This window comes from Oreochromis niloticus, linkage group LG6 (genome assembly GCF_001858045.2).
Source record: "Oreochromis niloticus isolate F11D_XX linkage group LG6, O_niloticus_UMD_NMBU, whole genome shotgun sequence".
NCBI lineage: Eukaryota > Metazoa > Chordata > Actinopteri > Cichliformes > Cichlidae > Oreochromis > Oreochromis niloticus.
Genome location: NC_031971.2, coordinates 11,810,732 through 11,828,673, shown reverse-complemented (window position 1 = coordinate 11,828,673; position 17,942 = coordinate 11,810,732). Strand labels below are relative to the sequence as shown.

Here is a 17,942-nt window from a genome sequence, read left to right as displayed (position 1 = left end):
TCTCTTTGATTGAGAGTTGTGCTGACCCAGTGAGCCGTAGGTGATCTGTCTTCCAATTCCAGAGGTGGCAAAACTACAGACTTTCTGTATTTAAGTAGAAGTTCAGATACTAGCTTTAAAAAATACTTCAGCACTGATTCATCTTCTTTACTCAAGTAAAAGTGAAAAAATACCGGCTCTGAAATGTAAGGAAGAGGTTAAAGTGGGATTCAGCTGGTGGGGGAACGCTAAAATCGCTTGTAATGGCTCAGTGTGGGGAAAAGAATCACAACTCACCATCATTTCTATTGAGAGCTCCAGTAGATTTTTTTTTTAATGTACAGGCTGTGATCAGTCCGTCGTGGTGAAGAGGGAGCTGAGTGTAAAAGCGAAGCTCTTAATTTACCGGTCGATCTACGTCCCGACCCTCACCTATGGCCACGAGCTGTGGGTAGTGACCGAAAGAACGAGATCGCGGATACAAGCGGCAGAAATGAGCTTCCTCCGAAGGGTGGCTGGCCTCTCCCTTAGAGATAGGGTGAGAAGTTCGGCCATCCGGGAGGGGCTCAGAGTAGAGCCGCTGCTCCTCCACATCGAAAGGAGCCAGTTGAGGTGGTTCGGGCATCTGACAAGGATGCCCCCTGGGCGCCTCCTGGGTGAGGTGTTCCGGGCATGTCCCACCGGGAGGAGGCCCCGGGGCAGACCCAGGACGCGCTGGAGAGATTATATCTCACGGCTGGCCTGGGAACGCCTTGGTGTTCCCCCGGATGAGCTGGAGGAGGTGGCTGGGGAGAGGGAGGTCTGGGCTTCTCTGGTTAGGCTGCTGCCCCCGCGACCCGATCTCGGATAAAGCGGATGAGGATGGATGGATGGATGGATGGCTGTGATCAGCTGATCTAACTTCATCACAGTACAGCAAACTAACCTGTTTATTCTGCACTAACCGGCAGAGGATTTTCATGCAGCCTTTAAATAACAGTTAGTCTACCTCGGTTTGTTTTGCAGCATATTGTCCCAAAATACAAACCCAATATCTGATTTAATAACATGAGGACTTACATGTAAGCTTTAAATTACCAGTTAATCAAACACCACTGAGCATCCTTACATTTACATCTAAGCTCTCTTCTTCTTCTCCTGTTCTGACTTTCTTATCTTTGTCCATCTCTGAGTGACGTTAGCTCTGATTCTTTTCTCTCCCTGTGAAATACAGCAGCTGGATCTTTAGCTAGCAACACACTGTGCTACAAACTACACACAAACAATTTGTGTGTTTGCTGATGTTTGTTGAGCTAATAGAAACGCTGAATTTGAAATTACGTACTGCAACATTTCACACCTTTATGCTTGCTCGTCTTTGCATGGCTAGCTAGAAGTACCGCAACTCGTGGACACCTGCAGTCATTAAGGTGTCCCCCCCCCCAAAAAAAGCACCAGTCCACTGTAACTCATGACTATGGCACATAGTTTTGCCTCTTTCATCCTTTTTGACATGAACAGGACTGCCTTTCATGTGTTACTGTTTAGGCATCGGTTTGATGTTTGGAGGCTCGCAGTGATGTGAAATAATAACTCCCCTCGAATCCATTAAACCAAAAGTAACAAGCCTGTTTTGGAGGGAGTAAAGCACAGATACCCGAAAATTGTACTTGAGTACAGTAACAAAGTATTTTATTTGTACTTTTTACTTCACACATCTGTCAAGTCATTTAACCTCTTGGAACTGTTGACTATCTTGACAGCACTGATTTGATTCATTTTTCATGGAACCACCTGATAAATAATGTGTTCCTGTGAGGTAGAGGCCAGGCGAGCAGTCTTCTGCTTCAGTTTTGGTAGGTGAAATTCTAGACTTTTGTTTGTATGTAAGATAGCAGATGTGTGTCTGTACATTGCAGCTGTGCAGCTTGCTACCCAAGCAAAACAAGCTAAATAAAGCTCACTTGTAATGTCAGCAACTCCACTGACACTCCCCACTATCACTTAACAATAGGAACTTCTTTCTCTAAAACTGCTGAGATGTTTATCTCAAGAGTGATTGGCCTCATAAGATATTTAACCAGCACCAGGTTGGATATATACCTCCTGTCAAACAGAAGATAACAGCCTAACCACTGACCTAATAACTCCTAAGTCATGTTGTTTGCCTCTCAGCCAGCCTCGACCTTTCCACACTGTTCTCTTAGTTAGACTGTACATTATTAATGCTGCTTGGCCTCTATGTGTGGCTGCCTGTGTATTGAAGTAAGAAGTGGGGCCCTCCCTTTAGCGGGTTGATTTTAATATGTATTAATACAGTGGTGAGAATGTTTCTCATTATTGCCCTTATCATCATGCTCTATCAAGCCGCCTCCTTCTACAGGCTGGCCCACATTAGGCCGTGATCTTTGAGAGAGACAGCGAGTCTAATTCTCATTTTTAAAAGAAGGTTATTTCACAAAGACAACCCCTGGGGCTCTGTGAGAAATCAAAACCGAAAATGAGCAAAGAACTCCTTCTTTCTTCGCTCTTTTATCTTCCTTAGCCCCTTATTCTTAATTCCATTTCCTTCCCTTTTCTGTTTTTCTTTCTTTTCCCCTTCTCTTCCTGTCCTCATATCTCTGCCACCCTCCATCCCTGCCGGAGGCGTCACTGTAAATGCCAATGTGGAGAATGAAGGAGGGTGGTTATTGTTTGTGCCTGGGGAGGGTTCCTTTTGTTACTTGGGCAGGCATAGAGTGATGGGGGAGACAGGCGGCGTGTGCGCACACACACAGACACATAGAAAGACGGATATTTTGGTCACTGCAGTGTTGGCTGTGACAAGCCTGACAACTACTTGTGTTCCAAACTCTGATGCCGGGTCAAGCTGGAGGCTCCTTCTCCGGTCTGCGTCAGACTGCTTTGATAATACCACATCTAGAAAGGGCAGCTCTCAAGCACAGCGCTTCAAAACTACACTTAATGTAGGTTCCTTTCCACTGTGCAGCAGCAGTAATACCAGGAGTTGTTTGGCTGCCCTTTTCAACTGGCCCACCGGGTACAGGAGCAAAATCTTTCATTCTCCTGGCCGGGAGTGCTCTTTAATAAACCACCCCCACGTCTACGAGTGCGTTTTTGTGCATTTCTGTAAATATCATGTGCAAATTTTAAAAGTTCAGCAATAAAGTTAAATCTCCAAAAGCTCCAAATTAAAATCGTTTAATGACCTGGCACAAAAAAGTGTGTTTTACCCTCCCCGCGTGTTCAGATTTGCAGAAAAAAATCATATGTGCTTGCAACTACAGAGTACGTCTGTCTCTGGGAGTTTGAGAGTGAGCAAGAGATCTGAGATGTCACAAAGGGAGGGAAATGAGGCTGGGGAGGCAGATGATGTAAGCACAGAGACATACCACACTCACCTGCCCTCGGTAAAAATCACACAGGAGAGATGGGAGATGGAAGGATAATGAAAAGGCTCTGCCAGAGCAGGTTCCCTTCACACTGTCTTGATAGAAGCCGCCCACTGTCAAGCCCCTAAGCCAATTGTACCACTGCAGTTTAAAGATAAGGAGTAATGAACCTTGCTGGTGATGTACTGAAGTCACAATTTCCAGACAGTCAGTTCAGGATAGAACAGTATTGTGCTCCAGAACGTGAATTACACCACTGCTATGAATCCAAAGAGCTTTTTCACCTGCAGCGATAAGCTCCCGGTACAGGCTTAGTGGCGGTTTAGTCATTAACTATATGTGCACTTAATTCTTCTTCACCATTAAAACATGCATACTGAAAGTCTGCACAAAAATGACAACATCAGACCTGAAAATAGGGAGCTCAATATCGTGTTTTAAAGTGAAACAATTACATGTCCGTGTCTTGTTTTGAGATGATGTTCTTTATTATCTTTTTTGTCATTTTGCCTAAATGTAAATGCACATCATAGTCATATTGCAGACTTCAGCTTTAATTCATTGAGTTTTACAGAAATTTTCCATGAGCTGCTTAGAAATTACAGCCATTTTTATACATGGTCCTCCATTTTTTAGAGGCTCAAAATTAATTGGACAAACCAACATAACTTTAAATAAGAAGTCGAGGACTGACTGGCATCACCAGTTCCTTTAGTCCTCTTCCTTGAGATGCTGTGGCAGGTCTTTACTGTAGCCAACCTCTGTTGCTGCATTTTTCTGAGCATGCTCTGTTGAGTTGAGATCAGGTGGCTGAGTCTTCCCATCGTTCTGTCACATAAGTTCATCTTTGTGTCATCTGTCCCAGTAAATGACCAGGTGCTGTGAGTTCAGAGCTTCAACTCCAGAACTTTTATCAAAATAATCAAAGAGGCCTCACCTGGCTGTGAAACTGCATGTCAGTCAAGTGTCCAGTTATTTTTGAGCTTGTGTATGGAAATTTACTTTTGGAAAATGGCAGTGAATGCAAAAACTAACAAAAAATGCAAACCTGTAAAACTTGTAATCTGTACATATACCTTTGTGGATTTTGTGAGTTGCTAAACAAGGCATATACAGAAGCCATATTCTGTACGGTGGCCCTGAGGGGTCAAACACACTGCAACTTCAGAAAACACCAGCAAACAGAAAAATGCTGCAAAAGCACACAAAACACAATCGAGGTTGAATAAAATGCAACAGAAGTAGACGCTGATGTTTTCTTAACTTGCAGTGCGTTTGACCTTTGAGGGCCACCGTATGAACATACTGCAGTCCATGCGCTCAAGTTACTGACATGCAACATTGGACCTCTGAGGCGAATGGAACACGTTATTTTGTGCTAGCTTGCTGATTGAGAGTTGGTAAAGTAACACACTGTTTAGTGATGAAGAAAAAAAAACTGCTGGGAAGTAAAATACTGCTGTAAACAGGTGGATATTTAAAGATTTAAATAGTGCTAATGTTGAATGAGCAAGAAAGCTCTTTCATCATGTTTGTTAGACTGCAAGGATCCATGTGGTTCATTTTTAGTGAGGAACACTGAAGGTAAACATCGCTCTACAGGGTGCCTTTGAAGTACTGAGCTGGAGTTGGGAGGTGATTAGCTTAGCTATACACACTTCAAATTAGGTGTTTGTCACTCTTTATAGCAGGAGGAACAGTTAAAAAAGAGCCTGCCTACTAGCACCTGTAAAGCTCACTAAATTACTAAATCTCAACTGTTAAGTCCCCAAACTCTCTGCTCTTGTCCTTTTGATTGTACAAGTGAAGGGTTCACTACATTAACTACTATTAGTTAAGCGATAAGTGGGCTAACGGCTTACTAACCACACTTCCTGCAAGTGCAACATCTGTTTTCTGCCCGGAGAGAGAAAACTCATCACACCTACAAATACGAGTTCCATCTGATTATTTCAGAATGACTACTTCAGTGAAAAATTAAATAAAAAATTAAAATAATGGCTTCTGTTAATGTAAACTGAGCAAAAAAAAGTAAGATAATTTTTGTTTGCTTTATTATCTCTTTGTTGTAACAATGTTTTTTAGCAATAAATCTTAAACCACTAGAAAACCTGTTTATTTACCCTTAAACTGTGACACATTTGTAAGGAAAATGTATTTCTGGGTTGAGCAGCAGAGGTGACTCTTGGTTTGAGCTTCTGGTGCCCCAGGTCCTCACAGGTGCCTGATCACATGCCTGAGAACATGAGGCCTGCTACAGCGGTCAGTTGGTGTCTGCTCCAAGCATGCCACGTTTGACTGATCTGAATAGGGCTCACGCCACAGGGAAACTTCAAGCTGGTGTTCAGCTTGCAGTGTTATTTGAAAGAAGCCCTGGTACCATCTCCATATTGAAGAGCAAATTCCCTATAATGGGGGAGCAGAGACAGGCCATGAATTGAACGTCCCAAGAACCAACACCACAAGAAGACTGTTTCCTCATCCTGTCAGCACTAAGGAAACGATTTTCAGTCAAGGTTTGTTGGACAATATGGCTGATGGCTCTCTACCCAGACAGACTGCACAAAGCCAATCTCTGGTCTGGGCTGACAGTCACTGTCAAGCCAGTTTGCATTGGTGTCACCAACATGTGCACTGGAACCTGAACCTATGGAGGAACTTTGTTCAGTGATGAGTTCAGATTCTGCTCATGGTGTCAAAATGCACTGCTAGAATAACAGCTTTCAGTGGAGGCAGTGTAACAGTGTGTGGCGCCATCTCCCTCACTGGAAAAATAGGGCTCGTCTTTACTGGAGGCAATCTCAATGCAGATACATATCAAGATGAGATTCTGCAACCAGTGGCCATGCAATATCTCCCAGTCTGAGACTCAACTCTGTCCTCTAAGATGACAAAAATCTGCCTCAGCAGAGTGGGGTTTATCAGAGACTACCTCCAGAGTGGAGTGGAGAGGATGGAATGGAGCGACCTCAACCCCACTGAACACTTGTGGGATCAGCTTGGGCATGCTGTTTGTGCCAGAGTGATTAACACAACCACACTGGGTGATGCGACAAATGCGCGTTGAAGAATGGGACAGCAGTGTGTGACCAAGTACAATCAATACCCACATACTCCACTCTGTAGCTCAACCCACAAATGCATTTTGCTTACATTCTTTTACCATTTAGGGGGAAATAAACAGGCTTTCCAATGGTACAAGATTTATTGCAAAGAAGCATTGTTACAACAACGAAGTAATCGACCAAAAACACAAACGTCCTTACTTTTTGTGCTAAGTTTACATATATGGCAGTTTCTTGTATTTGAAGGCAGACTCTATAAAATGTCATCTTGCTGCAGTCATTGTAAGTAACTATAAAAACAATATACTGGAATACACGTTGTCAAACATATAACACATCCGTGTCAATAAGAAGTCATTAGCTGATTTTCAAGGTGAGACCCATCCCTTCTTGTCACATCCAGTATGTTGCACACAAAGTAGCAATGTTGGAGACGCTCACCTCGAGGCTTCAAAACAGGACTTCAGAAACCAGCCGGTGACATCACAGCCATCTTTTATACTGTCTGTGATTGTACCTATTTATGTACTTTATTATTGTATTCTTTTTCTATTGATGTTATAAAAGCTAATGACAGAAGACAAAAAGGAAGAAACAACTGAACGCAGAACAGAAGACACATTTTTGATTGTAATACATCCACGTTATAACAGTATAAATCGGCATGGATGCTGATTTTAAGTTCCCTTTTGGTTCTGTAGAAGAGCAAGGACTTTCCAAAGCTTGCCAATGTATCTGTGCCCTACCTCTTAACTAAGAGACCCTCCACAACAGCACACCGAGTTGAAGGGGCTAGATTGGAAACGAGCACAGCTGTTTCCCCTTACAGCTCGGAGCCACTTTAAGTCCCCACACTTTGCAAACTTTAACTTGATTTTGTCTTGTTATTAGCCCTTACCTGCCATAATAATGGCTAAAAACACATTCCCTTTCAATAACCTGGTCTGTAACCAGGATTTGTGTTCAGAGTGTGCATTCTGCAGACCCGCACAGGTACAGTCACTCAAGTGCTTTCCTCAGATGTGACAGAGCTCCTCCAAACACCTGCTTTCACAGCTTGAATACTTTTAACGGTACCAGTAAATTCACCTTGTATAAAATAAATAAATAAATACATGAAAAGCAGTGAAGCAGTGGAGTACAGTCACTTACAATCACCGAATGTGACATAACCGTCCATGTGATGTAAAACGACCAGCATTTGTAAAAGAACTGATTTAGAATTTCTCTTGTAACCCCATCATTGCACAGCATTAGAACGTCTGCCTTGTCTGTTGTCTGTTATCAGTGCACTCACCTGCTTCACGCACAGCAAAGCCTCTGAGAGAAAATTGGATCGCCTAACTATGTGGAAAATGTCATGTGTTGTTTGAGAAAGTTAAAATTCCCTTGTGTACGTACAGGTAGCCCAGATTTTGCACTATTATTTAAGCTGCTGACAGTTCAATCTCCAGCCACGTCAAACTATTTTTTTTGTTTTGTTTTGCACAAAACAGCCCAAGAAGTGGGTTACATCAGCAGCGCCGTATGCACAAACGCCGATTGTTCCCTGCACAAAGAAGGAGAATGTCTAATTTTCTTAAATCTGTCAAAGTTGTTTTTAATGCTGCATATTTGTCGGCATATAAAACACAAAATTTCAAAATATGTTTTGACACATACTGTGCAGAAATACTTACTGCCAATACAGTTTTCATTAGACAGGTTCATTTGGTCCATTCAACTGATATCTGTCAAATTAAAATTGAGCAAAGTGAGCATCCCGTCCCAACCGCGGTGTCAATCCAAAGTGCGATCTTTATCAAGTGTGTCGTAGATTTGTCAGTATCCATATCCATCCATGTTTTCTTAAGGGGAAATGTTCACCTTCAAGTGGTGTGTAGGTTTGTCAAAACTGATTTATTTTATTTTACATATGTTACGCAGTTTATTTAATAGTAATATATTTAAGTACAAGACAAAAACTTTTTACAAGCATCAGTTAGTCAGAGATTGCCCAGTTTTAATTACTGTGATGTCTCCATGTATGAGTTTTTTTTACAAACTGGCCTCAGGCTATAGGTCAGAACTAAATATAATTACCTCTGTATGATTGGTCAGCCAGTCTTAACTACATATCAGAAGGCAGGACACTGTTCAAGTAGTGGCTCTATAGTGTTTACGCATTCACCTAACAAATGAAAGATCCCTGATTTAATCCAAGGAGAACACATAGATCCTTTGGGGGTTGCATCAGGAAGAGTATAAAAATCTGCCAAATCAAATATCAGAGCAACCTGCTGTGAATAAGAAGCAACTGAAAGCAGCTTTTTAAACTTTCCTTTGGGATCAATAAGTATCTATGTAATTATTTTTAGCAATAGGTATCAGTTGGTGTAACCCTCAATCACCTGTAATGTGTCAAGTTACTTGCTTCTAGCTATAAAGATCATTTAGCTTTGTTTATAGGTTTGAGATGTGGTATTTGTCTCTCAGATTTCTGCCTACACAGTGAGGGTGGCTGCAGGTTTATTGTGCATTATAAAAATGGTCCCAGTTAAACATTTTAAAATAATAAAGTATGTGATTTCTTCACAGACAATGTGATGCTGGCATGATCGTGGCTCTTTGTGCAGAGGTTTGTCCATTTTCATACTTAACCATGAGATGCATTATCATTACATGTTGTACAGACATTCATGGTACCCAGAGGTAGGATCCTGGTGATTTTGGTGAGTTAGATTTCAAATTCAAATCAATGTCTTATCCATGAGCTTCACCTGCTCTTTATGCTAAGTTTTAATTAGTACATGTTTGGATGCTAATGAAAGAAACGCAGGTGGTGACCATAATGAATATTCTATTTGCTAACTATTATTTAAGCAACAGACAGCATAAAATATGTATCTGAAAGCCACCAGATGGTGATACCTGTGATTGCTATTACTGTGATTGTTAGGGTGTGCCAGTTCTCCTCTAACATTACTGTGGGGTTCTGCAGGGCTCAGTCCTGGGTCCATTATTATTTTCTTTCTGCATTCTTTTGCTCACATACAGACAATTAAACAAACTTCCTGCAGACTATGTATTCCAGCTTGCCACTAAACACACTTGTGCTCACAGTCTTTGTTCACAAGCGCATAATTTGCTAGTTGTTCATCATACAAGGGTGAAGAAGAGGGGGAAACAGAGCCTTTAAGTCTGTGGCACCAAGATTTTGGAACATCTCCCACCACATCTAGCTGACTCTGTGGACTTTAAAAAACATTTAAAAAGTTTGTTTAACTGAGTTTGTATAAAGACTTTTACTGACAGTAACTGTTTTTAAAATATTCTCTGATTTAATTGTATTTGTTTTGCAGTCAATGGCACTTTAATTTTTTTTTTATTATCATATTTTACTGTGATTCTTCGCAGTTTATATTTATTTTAAACTTAGAACTCTATTGGAATTGTTTTCTGTCTTAACTTCTATAAACTCTTTCCTGACAAGTTCGAGTCACCAGTTTTGATCATATTGAATAAAACATTACACTTTTTTGTAAATATTGGTTATATTATGTTAAAAAAAAATGGAGGAGTATCTGTGGTTTACTTATTGGCTAATGACTTGACCAAGCAGTTTCACAGTCAGACCCACCCCTCCTTATCCCGTCGTATTTTTCAAAACCAAGATGTCAACAACTCAGCTAATTCTCATCTCTGAGCCTTATTACTCATTTATGTTTTAGGCTATTTTTAATGCAAATACGTAGCAATAAAATGACTTGCTAGCTCCTCTACTCAAGAGGAATGTCCTCCAGTCTTGGTGAGTGAAGTCCTGGTATTTTCTTAGTCTGATACTTAGAACTAATGAGCTAGTGTCTATAGGCTAGCCGTGAGTGCGTCTTGCTAACCAAACTTGTTAGCGTTAGCTAAAAACTTGGGACTCTACCCATTCATGTAAATATGGTCACTTCTGGATCCCAAAAGACAGAAGTGACCAGCCGCAAAGCAGAAGTCAAAGACAGGACTTCAGAAACACTAGGACGTCATCACAGGGGCCACATCCATCTTTTAAATACAGTCTCTGAATACATACCTTAGTTCTTAGCATTTCTGTGTGCGCCCTACTTCTTCAAAGGTCAGACTGTTGTTACTGTAGCAGTTGATGTGATGCAAGCTTATGAATTTCCCCCAAACATCCGTTTTTCTATTAAATCATTTATTTTGGATTTTAATCTCCTGCCTGTTTGGTTTGAGTCTGTGCTGGTGTTCTCCGGTCACAGTGTTTTCCAATAAGGCTGGAGGTAGGTTACCATGCAGTTGCACTCTGTTGATAAAAGTTACTTGCAATTTGAATATGACCAAACTGCTGTATGCTGTTCTATTTAGTACCTGACTCTTCCTGTGTGAATCCTGCAGAGATTTGATTTCACTAACTAAAGTTTTTAACGATCCCGGTTACAAATTTGAATTTATTTGCCTGATTAATTGTTTAATTTAAGTCAGCGAAGGACCAGTTTATGTTTTTAGTTTATTACATTACTATGTTATTCAGGCCTCGCAGGCACCCAGCACACACAACTCATGGATTTCAGTATTTCTGTATTTCATTCGGTTGAAACTAAAGAACCAGAGATCCAGTCTCCCGTCTCATCATTTCACAACAGAACATAACACAGACAAAAACAGGTGTAACACACGTTACAGTAGCACCACAAATAATGTCATTTCCCTCCACTATATAAGGAGGCAGAAATCTGAGAGATAAAATATCCTAAAGCTGAAGAACATTTATTTATTTGTGTTAAAGGATCCAAAGGTTTCACCATCAACTTTTTTGAGTATAACTATTTTAAAACTTCCCACAACATCTTTTGTGTATTTTGCAGAGTAACTGGTGTAGTTTTGTGGAAAAAGATGTCTCCTGAAATGTTCAGCGCTGAGAACCACAGACGGTTTCTTTTTGGCCTCCGCCTTGAGATAAAAGCAAAAATGTCCACAACCTTGTCACAAACATATGACACCAGAATTATCTATGGCTATACAAGTAAAACTTTTGAAAAAAAATGACCTTGTACGCATTTATCCCAGCAAATGTAATCCATCAAACATCTTTTAAATGCGAAATGAAAGTCCTGTGATACTTCTGGCACTTGTGGCATTTGTATGGTTTCTCCAGGGAAAGGAGACAGTGAAAGGAAGGCTATTTTTATTGTGCTCATTTTAATTTTTTTTGACAATAAAATAAAGAAAGCCTCTTTCTCTCTCTCTCTCGCTCTCGCTCACTCTCTCTCTCTCACTTCCTCTCTTGCTCCTGAGTCATTCACTAGAAGAATATAACACAAGCTTCCACTGAGGATTTCCTTGCAGCATGCTCCATTGTCATTTCTCTCTGTTAGTAGGACCTCGGTTTATTTCCACTTTCTAGGCATTGTTGTTTCAAAAACACAGTTTCACTTCATCACGGTTCAAAGAATAGCAGCGCTGATTGGGGTCACCGCCGTCTGGTCGCCTTGACCATCAGCTCGTTTGTGACTTACTCGAGGTGAGCTCTGCTACTCTCTGACACATGATAAGTTCAGGCCATTACTGTTTATAAAATATAATGAAAAAAAGAAAGAAAGAAAAACAAACCAAAAACAGTAATTGAATACATCGCTACATTGATATTACTGTTACTAAAAGAATGCTCAAGTGAGGCTTCAGAATCAAGCAATTATAAAATTGCAGTCGGGTGAAGTATATGTTAAGAAATCAGGATTTTTTTTTTCAATTCTCAAAGCAACACTAAAGTTAAAAAGATGAAAAAAAAAGAATGTTTTAAGGCTATTGTTTGGTTAAAGCCACAATCTGGAACGTGTAACGCAGAAACAGCCACGGCTCATCAGTTTCCTTTTAGATCAGAGTTGGATTGTTTGCTGCAGCAGCAGAGGAACCATGTCATAGCCGCTGCAGTGTCAGGGAAGAAGAAAAACATTTTTAAAAAATTTGCCTTTTTTTTTTTCTTTTCCAGCCACACAAATGAATGTGCTTTTTGCGGTGCTACAGACAGCTGTGATGATTTTACTCACACGCGATTATGGCTTTAACCGGGCTTAATGACTTGAGCATTCTGAACTCATTATAGCAGAGAAAAAAGTTTTTTTTAGTTTTTTTTTTACAGTGTTTCCACTCAACAATAAACTTGTCATTGTTTGCCATCTCTGTTGTGTTCTCTGTAGATTTTCAGTGTCATCGTTTCAAGGTTGGAGTCAACTCTGTTTCAAATCATGTCGCAAAACTTGTTAGCGTTAAATTCAAAGTGCATTGATATGAAATTCTGTTGACTCCACCCCTGGTTTACAGTCTCATTAAATGACTTGTTGTAGCACAGTTCTGTGTAAAGTATATTATCACATTTTTCTCCTATTTTCCACCTCCAGTGTTTAAATCCTGCAGATATTTCAGATATACACAAAGTCTCTGTTCACCACATAAGTGATACTAATCACATTTTACCATAACACTTCATATATTTAAAAAAAGAAACAACCAACTGCCAGTACTTAAATAGAACCTCTTTAGCAACTGCTTTGGGCTTCCAGGACAAACTGGTCAACTGTGTGCACCAGTTTGGTCACATTTGATTCTATAGGAAGCCGATCGCTTCTTATTGATCTCCCAATTCTTGATCTCACAATTGGCCATCTCAAAGAGAGTTTCCTCTCAGACAATGGGCACAAAGACTGAATGCAGCTCGTTCATCAGAATCCAGCTGCTGAACAGTATTAACTTCTCGAAGAATACATTCATCTGTGTGTTGGTTGCGAGTGCATGAGTACACTTGAAGTTGCATGTATGCATGTGCTAGAGTCGTTAACTGTGAGGATGATGGTGGGTCAACAGTTGGGTCCTGGCTTTGAGAGGGCGGGTTGGGGAGGGGGAGGGTAAGGTGTCAATTTATTACCACAGTACTTTGGTCTTAGAAATGATTGGAGGCGGGGGAGCAGTGAGCCAATGGTGGTGGATCGTTTTGTGCAAATCGTAGTTCTGTTTGGCACACTGACAAGTATTGATGCGAAGGTAAGAGGTCTGTAAATAGTAGTGTTTAAAATCGTCTCAAATGTGTTGCGATTTGTCAAGTTAGCACGATGGCACCACAGTGGAACCAGAAGAATTCAAAAAAAGGTCAAACGTTAAAACCCTGGGAGATGGGACGAGGGAGGGGAAGGTGAGGGAGGCGGGGCGATGGGCTTGAGGGTTGGGGTTGGGGGGGGTGAATTGTCGATAAAAACACAGTGGCGCTACAGTGTATCGGGAAGGAAGCTGAGAGTTTTAGGTCTTTTTTCCTTTTTTTCTAAGAGTCGTTTTTTGATTTTGAACAGTGCAGATATGCTTTCCCTACGGGAATTGAAGACATTCATTTGAAGATTAGAATTGTTTTTCTTTTTTTTTTTGAAGTTCGATTTCAAAATCAAAAACGTACCATTTGTAAGTGATCCGGTAGGTAACTAACTCGGGATTCTGGTTTCTGAAAAGTCTGAAAGATTTCAAAACCCATGTTGTACAAACAAAACAGTCACCTCTGTTTGCAAATATAGAACTTCTCTCTCTCATCTGTACAACGTTCTCCTCTTTAGGAGGATGAGGGTGGGGTGTGGGCGGGATGGGGTTCACCAAGAGAAAAGGTGGGCTTGTTTCTGGCTCGGCGAGGAGCACATTCCTCTTGGTAGAAAAAGGAGAACTCAAAAGTCTTGTCCATCGACTGTTTGTGTCTCTGTTGGTGTGCACTTCTCAGCTGAGAGGTTCAAAACAGTCAAAAAAACACAGTCACACGATAGAGCCATGCCATATTCAAATAATAGAATATTAATGATGAGGATCATAGGAATAATAGAAGACCAGTAATGATAATAAGAATAATGAATAGTAATAACAACATATCATATTATCAGTTTTTTTTCCTTTTTTTTTTAAACCCTGTATATAAAAACAGTGGTGAGGAGAGGTTGATACACAGTAGGGCTCTACTATCCCCTTGGTTGATTTGGCACATTATATTCACTCTCTGATGAGAGCTACCTACTCATTCTCAGCACAGTTAAATATTACTGTAGCCCGGCGACCCATCCAGAATTTGTTGCTTTTGATGTTTTCAATCTCCGAAATCGCAGAAGTTTAAAAAAATAAATAAATAAAATAAAAAAGCCCACTCATGTGGCAGCATCGCAGGACGCGATGCAAAAACAACCTCTCCGGAAAAGCAAAGTCTTTATTATACACCGCTGCGACGAGATTGAAAGCATCCCTGGACTGTTCAGGATGGCCCGCCCAGCAAACATTTAAGGTTTCTATTCTTACTGATGATTCTGTTTTTCTTCATTCAAAACTTAGTACAAATAGCTACATAAGTCTGAGCTATAACTTCCATTACATTACAAAAAGTAATTCAGTCTCTATATGTTATAATTTTTGTCGTTCAGTATAATATATTAGTTTGGTCCTCCTCCGTGCTCTCAGAAGAAAAGGCTTAGTTTGTGTAAAGTATGTCCATGTGTGTGTGTCTGTGTGTACACGTATGTGCAATCTGATTCTGTAGATCCTGTAAGATGTGTGCATTTGTGTGTATTTACAGCTCTTTGTTGAATAAGTCACTGTGTATCAGTATGTCATGGATGCACTTTTGTTAATTTTCCATCTTCGAATGGTTTGGGGGGGTCTCCACACGTGGGATCAGGCCTTCTGCTGGGCGGACACACCCTTCCAGTAGTCCAGTATGTCATGGAGATCTTCATCCTTGGCAAACTGAACTTTTCGCCTCAGCGCATGTCCGGCTGCCACGTAGCCTTCATCCTCCATGGATGCCTGCCTGTGCCTCTTGCGATGCAGTTTGAACCGCTCCCACAGCCCCAGGGTTGGGGTGCAGAGGAGCCCTTCCTCCTCCTCGTCTTCCTCGGGGCTGGAGCAGTAGCTCAGGTTGTGGTACTGTGGCGAGAGTGGGTAGTGTGGCGAAAGCTGGGAGTAGGCTAACTCCCTCTGCTTGGCCTGCCTGCTGAGAGTGAGGGGGTCTAACACCGAGGGCTTGCGCCCCCCTGGGTGGTGGTGGAGCTCCTGCAGGATCTGGGGGTGGTGCTGCAGCTCCTGGAGATGCTGCTGGGAGCCGGGGTAAGAGTGACGGTGCTCGTTGTACTGGCGGATTCTCTGGGCTTCAGCTCGTAAGATGGCTGCAGCCGGGGTGACTGTGCGGATGGGCTCACCTCCCCCGCCTCCCCTTTCCCCTCGCTCTCCTGGTGAGGCTCGCTCGATGTAGCGGGACTCTGATGAGTGGTACCCTCCCTCTGAGCGGAAGGAGCGAGGGCTCCGGGCGGAGCCGGGAGAGGAGGACGTGCTGGGCCTTTTAGATGTTGGAGGAGCCTCCATGCTGTGGTGTCGCTGTAATGAATGATGGTAACTTCTCCCCCTCTCTTCTCTTCCTCCTCTCCCTCCTTTGTACACCGGGGAGAGGAACTCACCTCCTCGTTCCCTTTCTCCTTGCTCAGACAGAAGCACCAGCTGTGGCTCTGCTGTTGAAACAGCTCCTCCACCTGCAGAAGAGGGGGATTTGATCCCCTGTTGAAAGGAGGTAGATTCAGATTTGAGAGCATCTATACAATTGTTGATGATCTGGTTAACTTTATCTACTTCCTTGGCAATGGTAGAGATCTCTGCTACTGAGCCTTGGGGATTTGCTTGCGGCGACATCTCCCTTTCCCTCTCTCGTTCTCTCTCCCTTTCAATGTCCGACCCTCTGACCTCCATATAGTTGAGTTTAGGGGGCTTGTGGGCCGGTGTCTCTATCACTTCCTGAAGCTTGTATGGATCTATCTCACCACCCTGAGGTAGGTAGGGCATTCTGGACAGACTGTCCCCAGCACCAAGCTTCTGGGAAACGGATCCTCCACTCCCTCCCTCTATATCCCCTTCTCCACCATACTTTAGCTCTATCAGTGTTCTCTGGATCCTGCTCATCTTCCTTTCCTTTTCCTCCATGATCCTCTTTCTCCTCAGGCAGTGGACAACAAAGCCAAGGAACACCAGCATTCCAAACAGGCATCCCAAAATTGTCATAATGTAATGGGTTACTGATGGCGGTCTGGGTACTTTCTCTGTTCCGACTCGATGGCCTGTTGAGATGGTCAGACAGGTGTGGTTGAAGCGAAGGGAGTTTCGTATAGAAGCCACACAGTAGGTGTAGTCAGTGTTTGGTTTTAAGTTCTTTAGCTCAATATCTTCTCTTTTATCTTTCAGATTCTGAATGTCCGTGAAGAAACTATTGTTATAAAGCATCAGGATGTACATTTTCTTGTACGGATCGGGAATCTGAACTGTTATCACAGCGCTCGAAGGTAGCACTTGCTTTACAGTCATAATGGGTTTGGCATCGGGGAAAATGGGACTCAAGCTGATCACCTCACCCCCATCAGGAGGGGTCCCAGAAGCGCAATCATCCAGTCCGCAGGGAGAGGCGAAATCTGGCGGAGGAGTTGTGGAATCAATACCATAGAATGATGTTGCACTACTGCTGTCATCTGTGCACACGTGACTGAGCGCATACAGAGCACTGCGCTGGTTAAGCATGCGGGGATTTTGGTTGAGAAGGTTGTACCCCGAGAATCCATGAGGGGAGTCACACACCATCCTCTCACTGGTCCTGTTGGGGAAGGCTGCAAGCCAGCGAAGGAAACCCAGCAACTCGCAAGAGCAATTGAAGGGGTTAGTGTAAAGTTCACAGGTGGTCAGCTTAGAGAGTCCAGAGAACAAGCTGCCATCCAACACCTGAATCCTGGAAAAAGATCAATAGGAAAGTATAGATTTATTGGCAAATTACCCCTTTAGATGCACTCACAGAGTGAGATAGTATGTTCTTTCACATTTAATGCACCTGTTCCCTCCATTTAATAGATTTCAGCTCATGGTCAAAAACATCTTCTGCAATACAACTTTCAACAAGCCCAAAAGAGCAGTTAAGCTTATTTCATTTAGCTGTTGCTATACATTTAGGTCAACAGATCAATACCAATTACCAAAACCAATAGTAAGAACAAGACAGTCATTTCCACTGAGAAAAAAAGAGAGTAGCGTAGGGATCTGCTGAGGATACCGTCATGGGAGAAAATTAGTATCACGGAATGTTCAGTAGTGCATTTTTCCATCATCAGTGCAAATAGGTGAATTTAGAAAACAAGCATAGCTAAAATGCCTGGCATTTTTATTTTTGTTTGTTCTCCAGTGCACATGTGCTGCAATTATTACAATTACAATTTCACTATCTATATATATCAACAATGATCAGGCATAACATTATGAGCACTGACAAGTGACATTTGAAATGAATAACACTGATTATCTCTTCATCATGGCACCTGTTAGTGGGTGGGATATATTAGGGAGCAAGTGAAGATTTTGTCCTCACATATACTGTGCAGGAAAAATGGGCAAGCATAAAGATTTGAGCGAGTTTGACAAGGGCTAAATTGTGAAAACCGCAGCTTTTGTGGGGTGTTCCCACTCTGCAGTGGTCAGTATCTTATCAAAAAGTTGTCCA

The 17,942-nt window shown here is 42.0% G+C and overlaps 1 protein-coding gene across 3 annotated transcripts in view; it reads right to left on the bottom strand.

Annotated features, from left to right (window-relative positions):
• Window positions 1–3,824: 3,824 nt before the first annotated feature.
• LOC100697202 (protein ELFN1) overlaps window positions 3,825–17,942 on the bottom strand; it is a 133,467-nt gene continuing 119,349 nt past the window's right edge. For all 3 annotated transcript variants that reach the window (XM_025908167.1, XM_019360186.2, XM_019360187.2), the window contains one exon: window positions 3,825–17,180. In XM_025908167.1, the coding sequence (XP_025763952.1) occupies window positions 15,092–17,180 (2,089 nt within the window). In that variant the 3' untranslated portion in view covers window positions 3,825–15,091. The remainder of the gene's footprint in view (window positions 17,181–17,942) is intronic.